Below are 23436 nucleotides of genomic sequence, written 5' to 3'. Positions count from 1 at the left end.
GCTCTGGTATATATATAAGGGTGGGATGTGGACACTGCTTCTGTTAGACTGGCTCTGAGGTGATGCTTCGTTTATTCTAAACTCCCTGGTACTGCACTGATTACTTCTGCTTGACATCTTCCTGGTAAGTAGACAGGCTGTTCCTTTGAAGCTCGAGTTCTTTTTGTATGTATTATTCTGTATCATTTGTTTAGCATCTATATAAAACTTACATGCTTTTAACTACAATGGACACATAAAAAATAAACCCGAGTGAAATAGAGTTTCTTTTTCGCACCTATTATAAACTACTGTAGGTAAAAACATACGAATGTGAAATATTTGTTCTACCATTTTGTGGTTGAAAATAAATGTTTTTACCTTTCTTAAAAGGTCATATGAACATGTTGGTTAGGGAAGTGTGATGTCTATTGTGATAACTATGTGCACCTTAATCAGTGTCTACCGTGCAGAAAACGTTATACTATTAGAAGGATGACAGTGTAAATTCTGAAATATGACCAGGCTGAACGATGATACATTTAAGAGTGAAGGCTTCAATTTTCATATAATCTAATTCTGCAGATGAAAAAAATGAAAGAGAGTGGGCAAATTTACTTAGCAGTATTACTCCATAGCACCTCTACCAGCATGGCTTAGTAAATATGGCCCTTCTATGGCCCTTTCAAAGGTGTCTTGTGGAGTAACACCACTTAGTAAACATGGCCCTTTATGGCCCATTTACATTATCGGGACGTGAATTCTCTGCCAGCATGGAAAGTGTCTCAGAGTAGCACTTGGTAATTATGGACCAGAGTATCAAGCCAAAGTACCCATAAAATGGGTTTAAACCAGTACAATGCCATGCTAGTGGGTCATTTTTCTTTTTCCTAAATGTTACTTTTATGTCTGAAGCACTTCTTCCCATTATGTGTTATTTGTATTACTTGTTATTTATATGATTGTCAGGTGTTTTACTGCTTTGAAGCGCTATGCACATTAATGGCGCTATATAAATAAAGATATACATGTATACATTATAGAGAAAATTCCATAAAGTATTTCCAGGAATCTTGCTCTTAAGAACTTTTAAAATTGAAATTAAAACGTTGTTGTCTTGTGCTAGTTATACATAATGCAGAATAGTATCCCTGTAGTTTATTTTAATTCTTTAACTTTCTAGGGATGTCTTATCCTTTTTAGATACTCTCATTATACTAGTAAGACAAGAATTCCTCCCCCTGTCCTGTAACGGTTATCTAAGAACAACTAGTTCAATTGCTCCCTCAATAATAGCCAGTTTTCTTTGCTCAATCAGCCTTGGATGTGGACATTACAATTTACTTTTCATCGACACAATTTATCTCGACAGATTATTAAACCAAATATTTGCACTCCAATTTCAAAATCCTCATGCCACCTGTAGAAAGCTTAGCGAACACTCAACTTGCCACCTTTTTTAATTCAATATGTCTGATAAAGCCGGGAAATGCCACATACAAAATTGATTATACTAAAAGGTTTAATACACATTTAAGTATGATGCCAACATTTTAAAAGAAACCAAAGATTTGTTATAGGTTAGACTTGAGTACCTTTTAATTGAACCACCATGGCAGTTAAAAATATGGCGTACAAAACTTTAGAAAACTCACAGATCACTTCTTCAAGGGTACAGTCAATAGCTTTCATAGTAACCTCACGGTAGACTTGAAAAAGAGGCTTGTGAGGTTTTGAAACTCTGTACGTTATCATTTAATCTCTGAACTCTCATGCTGGTCCATTAAAAGATATCACAGGACCAATACAGTGAGTCAAACTTTGAACTACCGTCAAGTTTATTCAACCCCTGGAAATTGAGTAGGTCTATGAAACTGATGATGCAATGCTTATCTCATTGATAAGAGAATCTAAATCTGAACTTCATACCCACAGTATAAACTCCCCACCACCAAACTGCATGATATTGAAAAAACCTGCTTTTTGCTGGAGGGTTTTTAGATATTTGTGGGCATGTGAAGGTTGAAATAATTTGATGTCAACAGTTGCTGTACACAGCACCATTCAAATGCAGAGAAGCAAAACAAAAGTGCATTTTAAGAGTTTATAAAGATGAAGGGGTGGGGTATAAAAAATTATTACAAATATAATTCCATTTTTCTATCCCCACCATACAAATTACGAACACACACTTCTGACCAATATCTATTTAAAATCAGGATCAACTTTCACCCCAATCTGAACCCTTGATTAGTATCGATATAAAATCAGAAACATGCACGTCTAGCTAATATCTAAATAAAAAACTGAAACACAAACCTCTCAATACTATCTATATAAAATCAGGGTCATGCTCTTCTGACCGTGATATCAATTTATATCAACATAATGCACATGATTATCATAAAAAAACATGCATCTGACCCGATATCTATATAAAATAAGGAACATACAACTCTCTGCACCATTTCTATAAAATGAGGGTTACTCATGCACGTCTAACTATTAGACATATAAATAAAACCAAGGTCATCTAATCATAAATATAAAATCAGGGATATACAACTGAAAACTGTGAGTACAAACTCCCATGTAAAAGAACATAGCGCATTTATCTCTTACTATTGGAAACCAGCAACATACATTTCACTGTACAAGTAGAGCATCTTCTCATGCAGGGCCTCGGACAGCTTCCCCAGGACTAGTCTTCACCTGCCCCCCGTTTCAGCAACCCTGCAAGTCCCCACTCTCTCACACTCCCCCATCTGCTTCACTTCTCTCACCGTCCCCCCTCTCACTCACTTTGCCCACCCTGTCTTAAGGCTGCGCTCATGGTGGCGGCGCAGACGCGTGCTACCGTGCACGCCCCCCCGCGCGCACTCCTGCAGCCCCAGCGATATGTGCACTTGGCTGCAGGAGATTAGGGAGGCGATCAGGGGCGTGGCGAACGCGTCACGGAGATGGTTCGCCCAAATTGGCTGAACCAGCTCACGCGACGCTGACGTCACGCGACTGCAGCCCGAAATCACAAATGTTATTGTCTGCCCAAAATGTGGCAGCATCCACGCGCTACATCGCCGCTAGGGGCAGCGGGCACTTGAGGATCTACAATAGGAACACAGAGTTCCCGGATAAGCGCTCGCACGTAGCAACGCCGCCACCATGAGTGCCACCTCACTCTGCTCCCCCGCTATCTCCAACCCCCCTTCTTTCACTCGCTTAGCCCCCTCTCTCTGTCCCCACCCCCTCTCGTAATTTTATCTGGGGTTGGGGCTCCGCTCATGAAGGCCCGGTGGCGGAAGGGAGCTGGGGCTCCGCAGCCTGATAAGGAAGTTGGGACTAGCTTCCGGCACGGGCCGGGTGCACTGGGGAAGGTTTGGCATCGGCCGGACCCCTCTGTGCCACTGGGCCCGGGACCCTTGTCCCAGCTCTTCCGTCGGCAGCAGCCCTGCTCCCATGCCAAGGACCAGGGGAACAAGAAAGGTCTCACTTATCAGTCTCTCTGCTGTCAATTTGTAACGTTGGAGTTTCTCATTTAATAAATCATATTTTGGCCACCGTTTTGCAGTCTTCTTTACATCGCCCACACACTAAAAGACAACAATAATGAAAACCAACAGGAATAAAATGATTGTAAAAAGCAATAGCGGGGCAGTGAATATGTTACAGCTCTAAAATTATATATATATTTTAACCCCTGAGGAAGATCCCCCTGGGAATCGAAACGTTGGGATGTGTGCCTGATGGATCAATACATCCTATTTTTGCATTAGATTAGATTGTAAGCTCTTCGGAGCAGGGACTCCTTTTGCTAAATGTAACTTTTAAGTCTGAAGCACTTCTTCCCATTATGTGTTATTTAGATTATTTGTTATTTATATGATTGTCGTGTGTATTACTACTGTGAAGCGCTATGTACATTAATGGCGCTATATAAATAAATACATACATATATACATACATACATTACCCCCCCCCCGTGTTGTCGCTGGTACTTTGATCTTACCCTTCTTTTGTTACCACACTTTAACGTGGACCACGCAACTCTCTATTGAGCGTTGCTAATCCAGTGTGTGCGGCAATTTTTTGTCATATATAATAGATTCATATACTGTATATATATATATACACACACACACACACAGGACAGATGCCTTCTACAGATTGAATGGGCAAGAGTACTATAGTTAGTGAGTAAGCTCATATATAACAGCCACTAACAGTGCTTGGAACAAAATTATGTGGAAACAAAAAAGAGAAAAAAGTGTCCCATATAGCACTCAAGTATACTCCAATATAGTATAAACATATAAATGTTAGAAAATGTATATGTTTATATTATAGTGGAGTATACTTGAGTGCTATATGGGACACTTTTTTCTCTTTTTTGATATATATATATCTATATACTTATTAAGGTATATAGATATATAGATATATATCTATATATATATATATATATATATATATATATATACTTATTAAGGTTATGGTGGGTAAAAAAAGTGACTAAAACCCTCCACAGTAAAGCATAAAGCAACTGTAAATATTCCTGTATATTCATTTGCATATCTTAGACAGGTCTGCAACCCTGTCTTTCACTATTATCACACAGCACTTCTACTCCAGCAAGGGATTCTGGGAAATGACATGCAAATGAGCACACAGTGCCACCTTTTATCTCATGCTCACATTACATGAGCAACCCTTAGCCAATGCATGCTGCTTTACTGTGGAGGGTTTTAGTCACTTTTTTGCATGTCATTTCCCAGAATCCCTTGCTGCAGTGGAAGTGCTGTGTACTGGGTGATAATGGTGAAATGGATAACAAAAGAGGGAACCCCCGCAGCTGTCTAAATGTATGTCTGTGCTCCCTAGGTTAGTGCATATAACAACAGACCGGAGAGAAAGAACCTAGTATGTTATACCCACATTGTGGTTAGGGACTTATTGTTTTGCTCCCTAGACTCATAATCACTTCTCCTAGGGTTATATTCATAGCCAGTGATATTGAGCTGATTATATACAAACCCTATATTCTATCATCTATCTACAGTATTCCTAGCTCTGTACTAGCTATATTATTAGCCAGGATCCCATTCATTCAGCCAGTCACACTACCTCACTGTTTTGTGGCAAACCTGGCAAGGGTTCCTTATGTATACTAGAGTGCTGTATATTCTGCGTATTAGGGATTGTTTATACTGACACATACTGTTACAGCAGTGACATTTAGGGTGCTTTGGTTCATTTGGACAGTGACTCACCATACTCACTGGTCCGAACTGCAACATACATTAATAGAGGATATCTGCAGTCAGCATTCATTGATCCAGAACACTACATTCAGTGTTCATATGAAGGATCTAAACGTTTAATTCTTATTTTATCACCCATTATTTTAAATTATTTGAATAAAGTGTATGTTTTAAAGTGTTCACCATACTACCTATGTGTTTAGAGTGCCCTTACTAGGTTCTTTCTCTCCGGTCTGTTGATAATGGTGAAAGACAGGGTTGCAGACCTGTCTAAGACATGCAAATGAATATACAGGAATATTTACAGTTGCTTTATGCTTTACTGTGGAGGGTTTTAGTCACTTTTTTTTACCCATCATAACCTTAATAAGTGTGGTGATTACCGACTCTTATCTCATTTGAACAAATGCCAGCAACCAACCTCACACTGATGATACCCATCAAGGTTGAAACATGTCTGTGAGTGGGTTTAATGGCTTTGCATCTCCCAAGCCCTTGCTTAAAGCTGTGTTTAAAGCAGCATGCATTGGTTAAGGGTTGCTCATGTAATGTGAGCATGAGATAAAAGGTGGCACTGTGTGCTCATTTGCATGTCATTTCCCAGAATCCCTTGCTGCAGTGGAAGTGCTGTGTGCTCGGTGATAATGGTGAAAGACAGGGTTGCAGACCTGTCTAAGACATGCAAATGAATATACAGGAATATTTACAGTACACACACACACACACACACACACGCCCTGCTTTACGGCGTTCCGCTCATACAGCATTTCCCAATGTATACCCATATTCATTAGGTTTGGCGCTTGTTCTGTTTTTCCTGCGATTTTCGGCATGACGCGCTCAGCAGCTGAGTATCCGGCTGTCACTAAGCAGAAGTTTTAGCGCGTGCACAATTCCTTGTCAGATGCCATTTGTCAGCGAGACAGTCGGTTTACAGCTCTGCATTTCTGTTTTCAAAGGTACAATACAGTACAGTAGGGCCCTGCTTTACGGCGGCGGCTTGGAACGGAACCCGCCGGATGAGCGGGGCCCTACTGTATGTATGTATATATATATATATGTATATATATATGTATATATATATATATATGTATATATATATATATATATATATATATATGTATATATATATATATGTATATATATATATATATATATATATATATATATATATATATATATATGTATGTATATATATATGTATGTATGTATATATATATGTATGTATGTATATATGTATGTATCTGTACGTTCTCCCTACCTACCAATTAGATTGTAAGCTCCTCGGAGCAGGGACTCCTTCCTTAATGTTACTTTTACAGTATGTCTGAAGCACTTATTCCCATGATGTTATTTATATTATTTGTTATTTATATGATATGTATTACTACTGTGAAGCGCTATGTACATTTAAGGCGCTATATAAATAAAGACATACAATACATGTATGTGTGTGTATATATATATATATATAGATATAGATATATAGATATAGATATAGATATCTATATCTATATATATATATATCTATATATATATATATATATGTATGTATATATATATATAATATGGCAGTGCGTGCAGTTTAAGGGCTGGTCAGATCTGCACCAGTTGAAAAATGACCATGTTGTTTCCAGTATTCATTATTATTTCACTGTAAACTGGGAATATTGCAAGTCCTTTCCCATGCAGAATACGGATATTGCAAGTGAGTGGATCAGGAGACTTGTGACCAGTCCCTCTGTCATGACATGAGTCATGACCCACTTTCCTTATAGGTAACTGTAGGTCACTGACTGACAGATAAGCGCAGCGGGTTTGAATTGCTTCCCATTCAGCAGTGAGGGGGAAAGAAATACGTACCCCAGGCTACAGGCCAGCGCTAACCGCGAAGAGGCAGTGCGCATGCGCGCTGCGTGCAGAGGAGCGCTACAGAGTAGCCGTTGCAGTCAGCAGATTGCTGGCGGCCAATCATACGGGCTGGAGCATGTGGCACCAAATTCCTCTGAGCCAATAGGAACGCGCCGCTCTTACTGGAATAAATGTACAGGCATCATTGTCATTACAGTCCCATGACCATCAGCAGGCGAGCCGCGTTCTCCGGGTGATGCGCAAGGCTGCTCATAGACTCTCACCCGTACTCCCACCCGCAGCCGCCCTAACCCGCAGCCCCGGCCTGTGTTTCACAACAGCCCGGGCATTACCAGCGGGACAGCGCACGTCTGAGGAGTCCGAGGCTCGCACTGCGCAGACAGACGTTTATACCTGTGAGATATAATCCCGCACAGCCGCCCGCCGCTGCACAGGGATCTGCACCAGGACACACAAGGTACGGCTGCTGCGGTATATATATAGATATATATATATATATATAGATAGATCTGCACATACGCAGGACACACACGGTATAGCGGCTGCGGCTGCTTTCGTTGCCTTTAGCAGAATGTTTGCATCATCATTATTGTGCAGTATTTTGGCAGGTGACGTTTCTTTCACCCAGCGGGAAACATCGTGATTACTGGCAGATTTCTCATATTATATGGTGGTGGTGGTGTTATTATGGTGGTGTTTTTATGGCGATGATTATGTAACAACAATCACGTGATCTAACAGTGACTGCAATGTGCAGGTGAAGAGCAGAGAGGAAATAGCATCGCATCAATGCAATCGTTTAGAAAATATGTACGTAGTATTAATGGGCCTTTTTTTTGTATTTAATGTAGAATTCTGGTTACATTGTATGTAAGTCCTATAGATGACGATATCATACCATATATTTACATTATCAGAAGCGGCAGCCTGTCCTGTGAATTTTATGAATGGATGTTGATTAAACATGGAGAATATTTAGCTTGGCAAAGGCCTTTTTGGAACAAGCGTTTGTGTCGTATAAGGGAACCGAGTGGCAGTATAAAATACTATACGTATTTCTCTATATTGTGCCCATATAGGCCTTTTTGCCATGACAAGCAAATCCATGGTGGTGTTTTTTTTTTTTTTTTTTTTTTCTTCTTTTTTTTTTATTTCTATTCTGCCATCTCTAGACTGCTATCATTTGTATAAGTTTTGCAATAAATAGTTATATATTTTAAATGGTTAGATGAATGTAATACATTTCAATACAGTCCTGCTTTGCAATCATTGGCTATCTCCCCTATGCAAGTCTGGCTGTGCTTCGTGTGTATGTAATTCATCTGGAGACCATGATGTTTTTTTGCCGTAAAGCTCCATTTGAATCAAGCAGGCCTTTGTTCATGTAATGTCACTTAAATCCTGTCATTGCTGTGTTGCAATAATTTCTACATTTCTGGTAATTGTTATACTGCATCGTCTATACCCATGATTATTACATATCAAACATCATCTGAAGTGAGTACCACTCATAATCTTCGCCTACCTGACTGCATAGACATCCATGGAGTCTGGTGGAGATCAGAATTACTCCTATTAAAATGTCATTGTTGATTTCAGTCCACTTTGGTTCTTACAGCTTGACTTGTGTGGGTACAACAATCCCTTCTGCAGCTTTGCAAATATGTTAATAGTTTTAGGTTTTCCCTCAGCAATCATATTATTTAAAAGAGCAAGGAATACAGCCAACACATGCTATAATGCTTGTCTGTTCATCTAGCTATGGGTTGGTTATGATATAAAATTGATACCAGTATATCCTCTGTTGGTACAGTAAGGGTTAATGTGCAGTCACACTTAAGTTAGTCATTTTTTTTCTTCTTCAAACAAATTGCCTTTATTTATTTTCCCCTTTTTTTCATACTTATTTAGACCAATTTTCTTTGACATTTTTCCAAAGTGGTTTTTTTTTTTTTTTTTTTTTAATGGAATAACAAAACTCCTGCAACTCTTAAAAATGACTGCCATTGTAAAAGTTTCAATACTAAAGTCTGTCAGATAATCCTGATCACTGCAGTTTTTCCTCAGGCATGACCTCCAGAGCTATACGTATTGTTTATTCAGAGGCATATGTTTTTGCACTGCATGGAGTTGGTCTCCTGGGTTTAAATATGAATCATAAATGTGTTGGATAAGTGCTATCACCATATTGCATCACAAGTATATGTAGCACAGTCTAACTCTCCCAACAATTCTCTGTTCGGTTGCATTGCTAAACAATTCTGCAGCTTTACTGCAAATAACCACCAGTAAAAGGTGTCAAACACATTTTGTGCATTTAAAGCTGCAGTTCAGGCTCCCGTGTTTTTTTTTTTTTTTACTTCAATAGTTTGTTGTGCAATCTCTACTTACCAAAAAAACTGCATAGCTTGACGGTCAATTCGTTCTAAGTCTATTGATTGGCAAAGTTTGGCGACATCTTTAAATATTGGAAATGTAAATCGTTGCTATAGGAACAAGCATGCTTGTTAAAATAGAATACAAGAAAATTGGACTTTCAAAGTAGTTTTTTTTTTAAAACAGAAAATGCTAAAATAATTTTTCTTACTACAGAACTGATTTATTTAAAAAAAAAAACACACATGCAGGATATTGCACGAACTGCAGCTTTAAACTCTATATGATATGCAACTTTTTTTTTAATGACCAACACTTATGAGCATAATTTGTATTGAATACGAGAATTCCAGCACATGTCAAGTCCATAAGCCGGCTGCATTGTAATTAATTCATTTTTCTATATGCCTAGCAACTCATGTCAAATAGTCAACAAACAGTTTCATTTCTTCTGTGACATACTTCTCTGCTTTGAATAAGTCACTGCCAATATTGCACCAAGGTCATGTTTTCAAGTAAGATCTAGTACAGCGGTGGCCAATTCCAGTCCTCAAGGTGCCCCCCTCCCCGTCAGATTTTCAGGATATCCCTGCTTCAGCACAGGTGGCTCAGTCCTCGACTGTAACCTGTGTTGAAGCGGGGATATCCTGAAAACCTGACCAGTTTGGTAGCCCTTGAGGAGTGGAGTTGGCCACCCCATATATCGTATTTGTTCATTTTTATGTTTGACAGTATATTATGCAGGCGAGGTGTTATGACATTGGACTTGAAACAAAGTTAGTGTGTCTATTGCACCTGCACTCTGTCACCTAGGGCTTATTAAACTGTGCCCCATTCTATCCAGTTATCAATACTTGGTTACTTACTGTAGTCTGCCTCCTTTGCTTTCAAGACTTCTGTTCAGCACAGTTTGCTAGGTATGTGCTCGCATTATTCCACCCCAAAGGTGACTGAACAATAATTCTAAAGCGTTTGGATGGTCTATAATTACACTTTGTAACAAAAGCAATTTGTAGATTCAGAATAGGTTGTGATAGATGTAATAGTGTGCACAGAGTCTTTGAAACTGTGCAGGTGTCTTCTTTGTGTATTGATGTATTATAAGGGTGGCAAACTCCAGTCTTTAATGGTCACCAACAGGTCAGGATTTCAGGATATCCCTGCTTCAGCACAGATGGCTGTCATGGCAGCCACTAATTGAGCCATCTGTGCTGAAGCAGGGGTATCTTGAATACCTGACCTGTCTGTGGCCCTTGAGGACTGGAGTTTCCCATTTATTAGAATATCAAAAAAGCTCTGACTAGCAGCACAATAAAGTAAATCAGAAATGTAAATACACAAATCCAGCCATTCTTGAGAGGTTCCTTCAGGCCAAAAATCAACATGTTTATTGCATCAAATTTTGTTATTTGTGTGGTTTTGTTTTGTTTGTTTTTTAAACTTCTACCCTGTTTTGCTTTTGTTGATGTATTATTAGAAAATATAATAGTGTTTGGTTTTTAAACTTGTGTGTTCAATTCCTACTTGGGCCATTTACACACTGCCTGTGAGAGCATGTGCCTCTCGGCCACGTACTGTACTTAAACTAGGTCTTCATCTCCATTTATCTTCCCTTGTTGTTAATTTATATTGTATTCTTCACCTGTCCCCAATCTTCAGGCTGTTTTTGAAATGACCTACAGGGGGAGTCAGACTTTGGGGTCATGTGTGGAAACTGCCCCTGCAAAATCGGAGATTGGACCAGAGAGAGCAATGACTGATGACATTTTTGATAACACATACAGTGAGAAGGAAGGGCCCAAGCCTCCCAGGATAATAGTATGGAGAAACGTGATCCTGATGTTTTTGCTTCATGGAGGAGCATTGTATGGGCTGTGGCTGTTACCGTCTACAATGTTCACCACTATGGCTTGGGGTAAGAAAAGCTGACATCACAACACTTGTATCCAATTCTTTGTGTATTGATTGAAGGGATTCTATACAGTACAAAGAAATAGCTTAGTATTTTTAGATCTTCAAATGATTTATTTCTTAGTTATATGTATTTCTTTTTTTAATTGTATCTTCTCTGGGAAAACTGTACTTCTCTTCTGGAATAGGAACTTCATCTGTTTAAACTACTGAGTTTCTTTGATTTTAAGGTGGATATGGACCAACTCTTATTTAATTAAAGCGCTCAGAGGATTACATTGGCTTGTCTGTCCTTATCTTGCAACCAATAGTAATTTGTTGACCCTCCATATTACTGTAGCTCACAATAAAATTGTCAGAGCACATTTGACATATAGTACTTCTAGAACAGGGGGGGGGCCAACATCAGCCCTCAAGGGCCACAAACCGGTTAGGTTTTCAGGATATCCCCGCTTCAGCACGGATATCCTGAAAACCTAACCGGTTTGTGGCCCTTGAGGGCTGAACTTGGTAACCCCTTCTCTAGCAGGACGTTTTTGTTTTTTTAAAGACATTTTTTCAGTTTTAAAGACACTGAGTACAGTAATTACCCTGCAATAAGGAGGTTACTATCTGAAAAGATATAAATGGTTATCTTTTCAGATAGTAACCTCCTTTTTATTGCAGGGTAATTACTGTACTCAGCGATTTTAAAGTGATGAGATATATAGATAATAGAAAAAGGGGACTCGCAAACAAAATGCAATAAGGGTAAAGAGAGGGTGTAAACCGTCCAAAAAGTACACAAAAAGCAAAACGGGACAAGCACTGCTATGTTCAAAATAGGGAGATTTATTGGCTAATCTCACTATTTTGAACATAGGAGTGCCTGTTCTGTTTTGCTTTATACACACATTGTTCTTTGTTTTCATAAAGTATTAGGTTATTCTCCTATGAAGTCCTTGGATCAGCACTGAAAGTGTTCAATCACTTTGTCCCTTTTAAACGCTGTTATCGGCATTATCAGCATGTAGTTACATGTGCATACAGCGTTCAGAGGAGCTGATATCATAAAAATGCCAGCCAAGATGAGGAAAGCAGAAATTGCAGAGCAAAGCAAAATGGGATATTGAGGCCTCCTGCTAACAGGAAAATTAGTTTTGCCTAAATTATGCAGTTATAAAAAAAAATGGTGAAATCGGTACGATTTTGTTTTTTTTCTTGCATAGTGAAAAAGAATATTTGCAATATGCGTGATTGTTTTTATGTTCACATAGTGGTGTAGTGTTGCAGTACCAGTTAACTGCCTCACTGCCAAGGAGTTACATTTGAATCCAATACCTGTTATGAGATCAGGATCAAATGCATGAATTTTTACAAATTTTTTTTTTTTTTTTTTTTTTGCGGATTTGCACATATTGGAGGCCTCTTTGGTTGCAAAGGCGTTTTAGCAAATAATTCTTAAGTCCATGTTGAAAGTATGATCTTTCATTGTTGATTTATTCTTTTTGAATCATTCAATTTTACACTGTGTGAATCCGGAGCATATACACATATCATGTTCCTTGCAAGAGGCACTGTATCACCTAGAAGAACAAGATAATGAAGATATCAATAAATCATGAGTTACTACAGCACTATATAGTAACATGATTTACCAATCACTCCACCGATGGAAAGGTCATAGACAAACACTCAGATAGTAAAATATATATTCCGCTAATATGATGCATTATCCTGGGTTTTAATAGATTTGCGGTTTCAAGTTCTAATGCTAAAAAGGAGCAGTTCCACGTAGAGTCTAAAATAACGAAATAAGTTGTTTTATCAGCCTGTTTCTATTTTCTTTGGGTCCATATTTCAAATCTTATGTTCACATTGTTTCACCCCTCCTCCCCAAATATTTCTTGTAGCCAGTTTTGTTGCCTTCATTTGTAAAATAGGGAAAAATCTGTATTATAACAGTGCAAGCCTTTGGATCTTCTTGACATAAAAGGGCCTTTCCAGTATATTCATATACACATGAGCGCCCCTTTTTTTTTTTTTTTTAAATTATGGTCAACATTTTACATTTGGGGTTTGTGGCTATCAAGTATAAATAATAGGGAAAAGTAAAGTGTTTTTTTTTTTTTTTTTTTAAGACATGACTTGTAGATTTATATATGGAGAGCCACCTAGAGCAAAGGAAAAACAGATCAGTGCCAAAGCTAAAATAAGTGGTGTAAAACCGTAATAAAGAGGCTGGTCCCTATGTGTGTCAGTCAAAAGTGAATATGAAATAAGTTTAACAGAATGTGTATATACATGAATTTAAACTGATCGGAAACAATACACATGTTTTGATAAGATCCTTAATGAGGAAAACCCGTAAGAGTCCAAAGACCCCAGTAGCTCCTAAAAAGGAAAGACTAGTCCTTGAAAGTGGAGAGCAATTGCACATAATTGAATTATAAAATAATTATGCTAGCATATATTAAACATTTAAAATATAAAAAGTTCTCATTGAATATATAAAAACATCAATGTCTGCTATCACCATTCAATGGATATAGAAAGCTTCATTCGAGAACATTTCAGTGAGATGAAAGTTTTGTTATGCCAGAGATGTTCCGCTTTCATGTACTCATGGAAAAAAGTGTACAGGCATACCCCGCATTAACGTACGCAATGGGACCGGAGCATGTATGTAAAGCGAAAATGTACTTAAAGTGAAGCACTCCCTTTTCCCACTTATCGATGCATGTACTGTACTGCAATCGTCATATACATGCATAACTAATGTAAATAACGCATTTGTAACAGGCTCTATAGTCTCCCCGCTTGCGCACAGCTTTGGTACAGGTAAGGAGCCGGTATTGCTGTTCAGGACGTGATGACAGGCGCATGCGTGAGCTGCCGTTTGCCTATTGGGCGATATGTACTTACTCGCGAGTGTACTTAAAGTGAGTGTACTTAAAGCGGGGTATGTCTGTATATGGGAAAATCTGATAATGGAGATCCTCAGCAGAAAGCATGTATCAAGAGGAAGAGTGACCAAACTGCAGCTGAATGAGACTTAGGCCTCGGACATGGTGAAGGGAAGAGCGCTGAGCAGCCCTGACGCTCATGCTCTCCTGCTCAAGCAGGAGCTTTTTTGTGTCCCTGCATGAGTCAGCGTGCGCGCTTGTGGGGTGGGAGACGGGGCTAGTGCGCCACGTAACGGCGCCGACATCACGGACTGCCATTGGCTTTTGGCAGTCACGTGACGGGCCCTCCGCTTCCCTCAGCGGCAAAATTTAAACTTGCCTGTCTCCTGCATTTCCACATGCCTCCGCACATGCGGAAGCGGCTCCTAAAGCCGCGCTGATTACAGATGCAGGGGGTAAGTGCATCTGCTCAGCGTGGCTCAGCACGGTCTTTTTGACCATGGCCCTGGCCTTACTCCCAACTTGCTCAATCAGAACACAGTTTATGGATAGTAGCAATTGTCAGGGTTATTAGATACAATCTGCAACAGAATGTGGCATGTAGCCTCACATAGCTGTCATCTAGTAAATATAATTACCAGATGCTGGTCCAGTAAAGGAGACATCACACAGTTAAATTCCAAGAAATGTATTGTACATACAGTGCACCGCAACCAATCTTTTTGTCCACTTAGAGGGACCTTCCTCCAGGGTTTTGAGGAAGGTCCCTCTACGTGGACTGAAATGTTGGTTGCGGTGCCCTGTATGTACAATACATTTCTTGGAATTTAAGTGTGTGTGTGTGTGTGTGTGTGTGTGTGTGTGTGTGTGTCACACACACAGACGTAGATCCTGATGCGCGCGTGTGTGTGTGTGTGTGCCAATTGCTGTTTCACTAGCTGTTATCTAGTAAATATCCCAAAATGTAGTTCTTCTGCTACTTAAGGCTGCGTCAATACTGGTTGGGACGGTGCGAGTGACATCTCTTGCACCAAATCCAAACCAATAGAGGCCAATGTGCATAGTGCGCGCACGTTGAGCAGCAAGGCGACCAATGCGTGGCGAGACAAACTTGTTTGTCTTTGCCGTGCGATAGCCCGTTCACGTGTGCGGTTCAGCCAATGTTGGTGAACCGCTCCATGTGATGTCACGGGCATGCCCTCGCCACGCCCCCCCATTGCGCAAACCTGTAGGCCACGGATCTTGGCAAGCACAGGCGCGCGTGACGTTGCGCGCCTGCCTGTACTATGTCCGAGGCCTAACAGTCCGTAGTGTCAAAGTCAGTATTTCCTGTCGACACTCACGTCAGAAGAAATCCCATTCGGATTGAACTGTGAGTGGGGGCGACCGCGTCACTTTATCCGTCTCCATCCTACAGCGATTTCCTGCATTCTGGTGCAGGAGACCAGAGATCACGACTGGGGGGGCGTGGCCGGTAGCAGTTTGCCATCATTGGCTGAACCGCTCACGTGCCTGTGACGTCACCCCTCGATCACTGAAAATATCAATCTTCTGGCTTCCAGCGATAGCCGGGGTTGCCACCTCTCCGGGTTTCACCCAGAGACTTCGGGTTTGGCATCCCCTTCTCCGGGCTCTGGGTTTGTCCCTGAAATCTCCGGGTGGGCAGGTTGTTACAGACAGGGCAGGCACAGTAAGTGACTTCTCATTGCTGCATCACTCACAGATCCTCTGCATTTCTCACGGGACTATCTGTGTGCACTTCACTGCCTACTACATCCGGGTCACAGCCCTATGCTCTACTGCGCATGCTCACCCGCAGGGGATCATGAGAGTTGTAGTTTATATTAGACAAGATCGATTGACACATACGCAACACAGTAACATTCCTAGAAACCCTGCTAAAGAACACACACCACCCCCATGTATCTTGCCTCCTCTCTCCCTTCTCGCCTCTTCTCCCCCCACTCTCTCTCTTGTGCTCTCTTTCCCCCCCTCTCTCTCTCTTCTCCCCCCCTCTCTCTCTTCTCCCCCCCTCTCTCTCTTCTCCCCCCCTCTCTCTCTCTTCTCCCCCCCTCTCTCTCTCTTCTCCCCCCCTCTCTCTCTCCCCCCCCCCCCCTCTCTCTCTTCCCCCCCCCTCTCTCTCTTCTCCCCCTCTCTCTTTACAGTAAAGCTGCTTCAGTTCCTCCCTTTTGATAGCAATGAGATAACCTTGTCTTTGTTAAATTAACTCAAGTAAAGTAAACTGAGATAAACCATTGTAATAAATTAATATTGATCAGCGACGACTCTGTTTGCAACAATTGTCATCAGCGTTAGTTATAAATAATAGAAATGATGTAAGGTATAATTACATATACCATTAACGCAGCAATAGTGCCCACAATAGCAGTCTCCCGCCATCTCCCTCTGCAACTACTGTCAATATGGCTGCGCTGCGTCAAATGGCGCAGCGTTGCCATGTCAACGGGAACGTCACGTGACGTAACAGCATCACGTGATGCCCGTTGCCATGACAATGAGACGCCACATGATGTCGCGACGTCATGCGGTGCCACGTTGTCATGGCAACTTGACGCCGCGTGACGTTACATAGCATCCCGTTGTCATGACAACACAGTGTAATTTAAAAAAAAAATCTCCAGGTTGACCGTCAGTCAAAGGTGGCAACCCTGGCGATAGCTGATGTCGCGGTCTCGCCCATTATGGGCACCTGCGACGGACAACATGTACTGGCTACGGTGCTGCGCAACATCGCAGTCGCCAGTACTATAAACTCAGCCTAAGATGGTGTCCCTGTCTTACACAGTCAGTAAATCTGGTTCTGTGACGTCTGAATGTTGATCAATCTGGATTGCATTTCTTCTGACGCGAGTTTCAGCAGGAAACACAGCTTACAAACTTTGCTATGTTACTGCGTACTCCAAGTAGCAGAAGAAGAAGAGCCACACCTTGGGATATTTAGTGGATGACAGTGACGAGAGGCTAAATAATGATTTGCCACATAGTTGGCAAAAGAATATCTAATAACCCTGACAATTGCTACTATCCACTGGTCTGATTTGAGAGAGACTGGAGTGCGTCTTACACTCAGCATAGCTGTAGTTTGTTCGCTCTTCCTCTTGATGCACGCTTTCAGCTGAGGATCCCTGTTGGAAACATGGGCAGAGGTATAACCAGGGAGACGTATGTGAGAGAAAATAACATTGGCTCTTATTTAGCCCGCAGCTTTAAACATTACAGCTTCATGTCGGCATGCAAAACAAAAACAAGCCTATCCCCTTGTAAGGGCTAACTCGCACTTCCCTATCTGCAGGGCCGGGAGGCTAGGCCTCTGAGCCCAAAGTCTAAAGAGGTACCTGTTACCAGGAGTTCTTTACACCAGTCTCTGGGTCTGGGTTGGTGTCCCTGGGGGGGCACCCCCTGACTGGTTCCAGGGTCCACAGTGCGCTGGTTTGGTTCCCTGGAATCTCTAGCAGCCTAGTCCTTCTGGGCTAGAGACCCTCCGGCAGTTTGTGCAGCACACCTTTTTTAAACCTGCTTGATGAGACTGGCTAATTGGCTAATTGACTGTGGATGCAATTAACCTGCTCCGTGCTGGACTCCTCGGCTACATACAGGCTCCAAGTGTGCTGTCTTTTTTTTTAAACTGTGGAAAGGCCCTGTCACAATCCCCATGATCAGATTTTTCCCACATACACTCTTTCCATGAGTATATGAAAGCCAAACATCCCTGGCATAGGCCAACTTTCGTCTCATGTGAAATTTACTTGAATTAAGCTCCCTATCATTGATGTTTTTTTTTTATATATTCTGTGTGAAATTTTTCATTTGAATTTTTTAGTATGTTTGCATAATTATTTTCCAATTAAATTGTTATATGCATTTGCCATAGTGTGTACGCATTCTCCCTCTTTCATATCCAGATATCAGTTTTTTCTTTTTCCAACTTCACATTCAGATGTAATCTGCACTAGCCAATCAGTGGTGCACAAACTGGGGGGGGGCGCGGCGGTTAGAGGCCCCACGCTGAGAGCGCGAGGCCTCTGTAAATTTACTTTCCGGCTTCAGTTCACGCGTCTCAAAATGACGCCCGTTACCATGGAGATGTGGCGTCAAATGATGCCACGGGTTACGTGACGTCGCATCACCCCGCAGTGTCATTTGACGCTTCATTGGAAGTAAGGGGGGGGGCAACAGAGTAGGAGAGCAGCAGGGGGGCGCAGAGCAGGAAGTTTGCGCAACCCTGAGTTAGGATATAGTCCATTTCATTCCTGTCTCCATTCCATGTTCATTTTCTATTTGGATTCTTCTTGAAGAATGAATGTGAGAATTTCTATATTCTGCAAATTCTGCCCATCTGTCCCCACGTTCATTCCTGTTACCGTAACCATACTTACCAACTGATGGGAATGGAAATCTCCCATAACAATCAAGAGGTGATCATTTCTAATGCCGTTATGTTGGTTGATGTCGTGTTAGAAGTCTTGCACTTCATTGTCCGTGACTTGATGTTGGGCATACACTTGGATTATTTGAAGCCTGTATCTCTGTCAACTGAATGACTATTCTGGCTGCTCTGATGAGCCTTCATACTCCCTCTGTCTTCACACCACCTTCCTGAATTTGGGTAAATCCCAGGGACAATCTAGCCTCCTGGGTATGAAGGCCGTTGCTTTTTGGTGTATTTTCATATTTGGGGGTTGAGGCCTTACTTGCCATGCCGGCCTCATTTAAATGTTGGCAAGTACCTTTCCCACTTTAGCCAGGTATATTGTTCAGGCTTTAATAGTATGCTTAAACCTTCCTGCAAAAGTTCCACTGTACATCTTCCTGAACACCCGTTGCCACCTTCTCGACACTTTTAGGAAGTGAGAAGTATTTGAGGGAAGATGATGTTTGAATGGGAAGTTGAAAAGAGGTAAACTGATTAAAGAGAGAACAATCCACATCAGTAACCAAGAATAGTAGCAACTAGAACTGAAAAATCGCTTTAGCATGGGGACACTAACAAACGATTATGAAAAACTTTTGAAGATTGTAGTTGAAATCTCAAACACCTGGAGGGATCACTACAAGAAATGAAGCCATCCCAAGATGCAAAAATAAAAATTGAATATGTAGAGCTGTGCAAGACAATCTGCAAACATATAACTGAAGATGTAAGAACACTTTACTCTGATTTGATGAGGAAGACTACTGAAGATGACAAAAGTTTATGAAGACAAAGCGACTTATGGTAGTGAGAGAGCAAATCATTGCACTCAAAGGCGAAGGATCAACAATAAAGGACACTGCACTTATCATAAAGAGTTGAGGACTTCTATGTGAAATTATATGTGAACACAGATAACACTGGGTATAATCCAGCAGAGGACAAGTGTGATACCCCCAATGATGTACCATGAGTCCTTCCAGAACAAGTGTCAAAAGTCCCCTCAATACCCGACTAGCACCCTCTCTATCCACCTTTTTAAGACTCACCTTAAGGCACACTTGCTTAAAGAAGCATATGCGTAGCACATGGGCTAATACTATACACATGATACACATGATACATAAAGCCTGGCCCCCTGCAGACAAACTTATCAGAATGGCCGCCTCCTGTCTCTGTATGTTCCTACCTACCAATTGGATTTGTAAGCTCTTCGGAGCAGGGACTCCTCTTCCTAAATGTCACTTTTATGTCTGAAGCACTTATTCACATGATCTATTTGTTATTTGATTGTCATGTCTATTACTACTGTAAAGCGCTATGTTCATTAATGGTGCTATACAAATAAAGACATACATACAAAAGCAATAAAATTCATGAAGAATGGGAAGGCTCTGGGGAAGATGGAATTACAACTGAAATCTTTAAATAAACTGAGGAAGAAAAAAATTCTTGCAAAACTTTTCTGCATGCTTACAGAACAGGAAAAGTTCACAGCAATGGAGTAATGCTATAGATATCCTCATTCACGAGAAAAGAGACAGACCTTAAGAACTACAAACCAATCAGTCTACTTCTAATCGCTTACAAGAGTTTTACAAAGATACTCCCTAATCTGATGCACCAGGCCCTGAATTTTGCCCAGCCTAGAGAACCAACAGGTTTTCTCAGTTGATGCAACATAATGGACCACATCCAAGTCGTACAAGAAATGATTTCCCGAAGTAACGAATACGATGTACCACTCAATTTAGGATTAGTAGATTTACAAAAAATTATTTGATTCTGACTACACCTCCGCGGTCCTAAATGCACTAAGAAGACACAAACGTTGACGAAGCGTACATCGATATTATAAAGAACATTGCAACACCAACCATTGGATTACATGAAGATACAAGCAAGATGAGGATCAACAATGGAGTGCGACAGGGAGACACTATGTCGCCAAAGCTTTTTACTGCAGCCCTTGAATTGTTGGACATTAAATTGGAAAGACAAAGGAATCCAAATCAATGGAAAATATTAGAATCACCTATGATAACCTACCGTACATTATATTTGCCACAAGTCCCGAAAACCTCTAGTAACAAATTGGAGAAATTACAAAGCCAGCAAGAATGTGGGCCTCCATATGAATATCAACAAGACCAAAGTGATGACACACATTTGTTGAACAAGTCTGCGAAGATTGAAAAAATGGAATAGGAAGTCGAAGACTGTCTACCTTGGCCGACAAATAACGACCAATGGATGGGAACCTTTTGAATAAAATAAATAGGAGAATGAAGATGGGATGGAGCGCATTTGGAAGACACAACAATATTTTAACGGGAACCTTCCACTACGCCTCAAGAAGAAGGTTCTTGGCCAGTGTATTCTGCCATTGGTCATTTATGGATGTGAAACTTGAACCCTAAATACGAAGATAATTCAATAGCTTCAGACAACACAAAGAAGTATAGCGAGCTGTATGATGGTATTACCCGAAGAGACCGGAAAAAGAATTAATGAAACCAAACAAAAATCGGTGACATCACAAGGGAGAAGAAATTAAAATGGCAGTGGGTCGGACATATTGCAAAAATAAATTACCATTGTTTGACAAAGATGGTACTCTGCGCACCCCTGCAGTAAACTGAGTGGCGCATAATTTTTCTGAGGGGGGTGCGGGCGGTAGCAGAGGCCTCTCACTCTTCCCCAAGGCATTGAAATGCCTGGGGATCGCGTGAGGCCTCTGCAACTGAATTTACAGAAGTTCAGATGGCTGGTGTGACGCGTCGCTATGGCAACGCGGCGTCATGTGACGCTGACCAAAGAGTTAATGGGGCGCATGCAGTGCAGGGAGCAGGCAGGGGGGCGCAGCTTCAAAAGTTTGCGTACCCCTGCTCTACTGGATTCCAAGAGATTTAAAAGACCAAAACGATGACTAACTAAGATGGGAGGATGAAATCAGAAAATTTGTTGGAGCAACATGGAGAAGAGCGGATGCAACCGCAGCACCTGGAAGATCACAAGGGAGGCTTCATCCAACAGTGGATCGACAAGGTCTGAAGATAATATCGATCAATGAAACTGTATATACACTAATCATTTTTAATCACTTTGCTGCCAGGGTTCAGTAAATCCTGTATTTGTAAGTCAGCGCTGCTGAATGCGTTTAGCAGTTGCTTCTGCATACTTTCTGCAGTTAAATATGAACTTATCCCCTAACAAATGCAAACGCCTCTTGCTTATAGTGTTTTTTGCAGTCATGTTTTTGGCCCTATATGTGAAAAAAAAAAAAAATACATTCCTTTTTAAAGGTGATCACAGTCCTCCTAATATGCTTCCTAGTATACACAAGGACATCCAGAAAGAAATTTTAAAAAAAAGTTTTGTTTTTTTAAATATTTATATTTTACAGTTAACGTGTAATATGCAAGTGAGAATATCAGTAAATATTAATGATGCACACAGCAAAATTGTTTGTGTAGTCCAAAAGTTTTCTTGGTTATTCTTGGATGCCTCTTGCAAGACGCCACATAACTAAATCTAACACCGATCATGAAACAACTGATATTTAGCGTTGGGCTTTTATTTTGTTGCTAGTCCAATATTGGTGTTGCCAACTGCCTTGCATGTATTGGGGCCCTTCCAGGAATATCCCAACTCGAGCTGATTGAAACAGTGACCTGTTTCAAACTTAGGCCCCTCTTCAATATACAGGCGGTCCTCACTTATCCGACGGAATGCGTCCCGCAAACCACCATTGGATAACGGACCATCGGTTGCGGGTCAATGTTATTTGGCGGCGGTGACCATCGGATAAGCGTCCAGTGGGACTGCATTATATGGCGGCGGATAAGGCATCCGACAGAGCGGAAAGTCCGATACCGAGGCCCGCCTGTACTGTGAAGCTGCTTTTCCATGTCAGGGCATGTAGTTCAGAGGCTTCCCTGGCATGGAGAAGTGGCAAAGTAAATACTTCTGTGCATTTGATTGAGTTTAGTGACTAGTTGGCGTAGACTGGAAACACACAGGGGCAAAGTGAAGGCACCCACTCTGTAGCCACTGGCACTCGTCTCCACGTGAGCTGCAGCCAGATACGTCTTCATAGTAGTCATCAATAATCATGAACGTGTCCCTACTTCTGTTTGAAAGATGGTGACCCTACACAATATACGTTGAGCATTGGGACTTCATTTTAACACAACTTGCTTGATACATTTGTCTTTGCTAAAAACAAAACTTTGTAGATGTGTACAATGTATTTATTTCTTTTTCTCCACAGCAATAGTTTGTTTCTTGTTGAGTGCGCTGGGAGTGACTGCCGGTGCTCACCGTCTCTGGAGCCATCGATCCTATAAAGCCACACTACCCCTCAGGATATTTTTGGCAGTTGTCAACTCTATGGCATTTCAGGTAGGAATCCATTTTGTTAATTTCCTTAAGTGTGAATACTAAGGTTTATTATGACTAGTTTAGTCACAGTACCTTAACCGGGCTTCCCCTAGAGCGGAAACGCACTAGTCTTACTACCAGATAACCCCAGTCCTGGGAAACATAACTGACCACCAAAAAAATCAAGGGAAAAAAAATAATAACCCCAGCCATGACTTGCATTTGGTTGACTTCTGTGACTAGGACACCTTTTTTATGCCGGGTTTTCATTTAATGTGTGTGTGTATCCTATCGCCACAAAAAGCAAAGTCCCTTTATAAACTGATGTCAAGAGACACAA

General features: G+C 41.1%; 1 protein-coding gene across 2 annotated transcripts in view; it reads left to right on the top strand.

Annotated features, from left to right (window-relative positions):
* SCD (stearoyl-CoA desaturase) overlaps positions 1-23436 on the top strand; it is a 35895-nt gene continuing 12459 nt past the window's right edge. The window contains exons 1-3 of one of the 2 annotated variants that reach the window (XM_075610748.1): positions 1-124; positions 11145-11400; positions 22987-23117. In XM_075610748.1, the coding sequence (XP_075466863.1) occupies positions 11157-11400; positions 22987-23117 (375 nt within the window). In that variant the 5' untranslated portion in view covers positions 1-124; positions 11145-11156. Of the gene's footprint in view, positions 125-7262; positions 7567-11144; positions 11401-22986; positions 23118-23436 lie in introns of those variants that run through there. The other variant, XM_075610747.1, reaches the window with a different exon arrangement.

The sequence above is a fragment of the Ascaphus truei genome, chromosome 8 (assembly GCF_040206685.1).
Source record: "Ascaphus truei isolate aAscTru1 chromosome 8, aAscTru1.hap1, whole genome shotgun sequence".
NCBI classification, from domain to species: Eukaryota; Metazoa; Chordata; class Amphibia; order Anura; family Ascaphidae; genus Ascaphus; species Ascaphus truei.
This window is presented reverse-complemented; position numbering and strand designations above follow the sequence as displayed.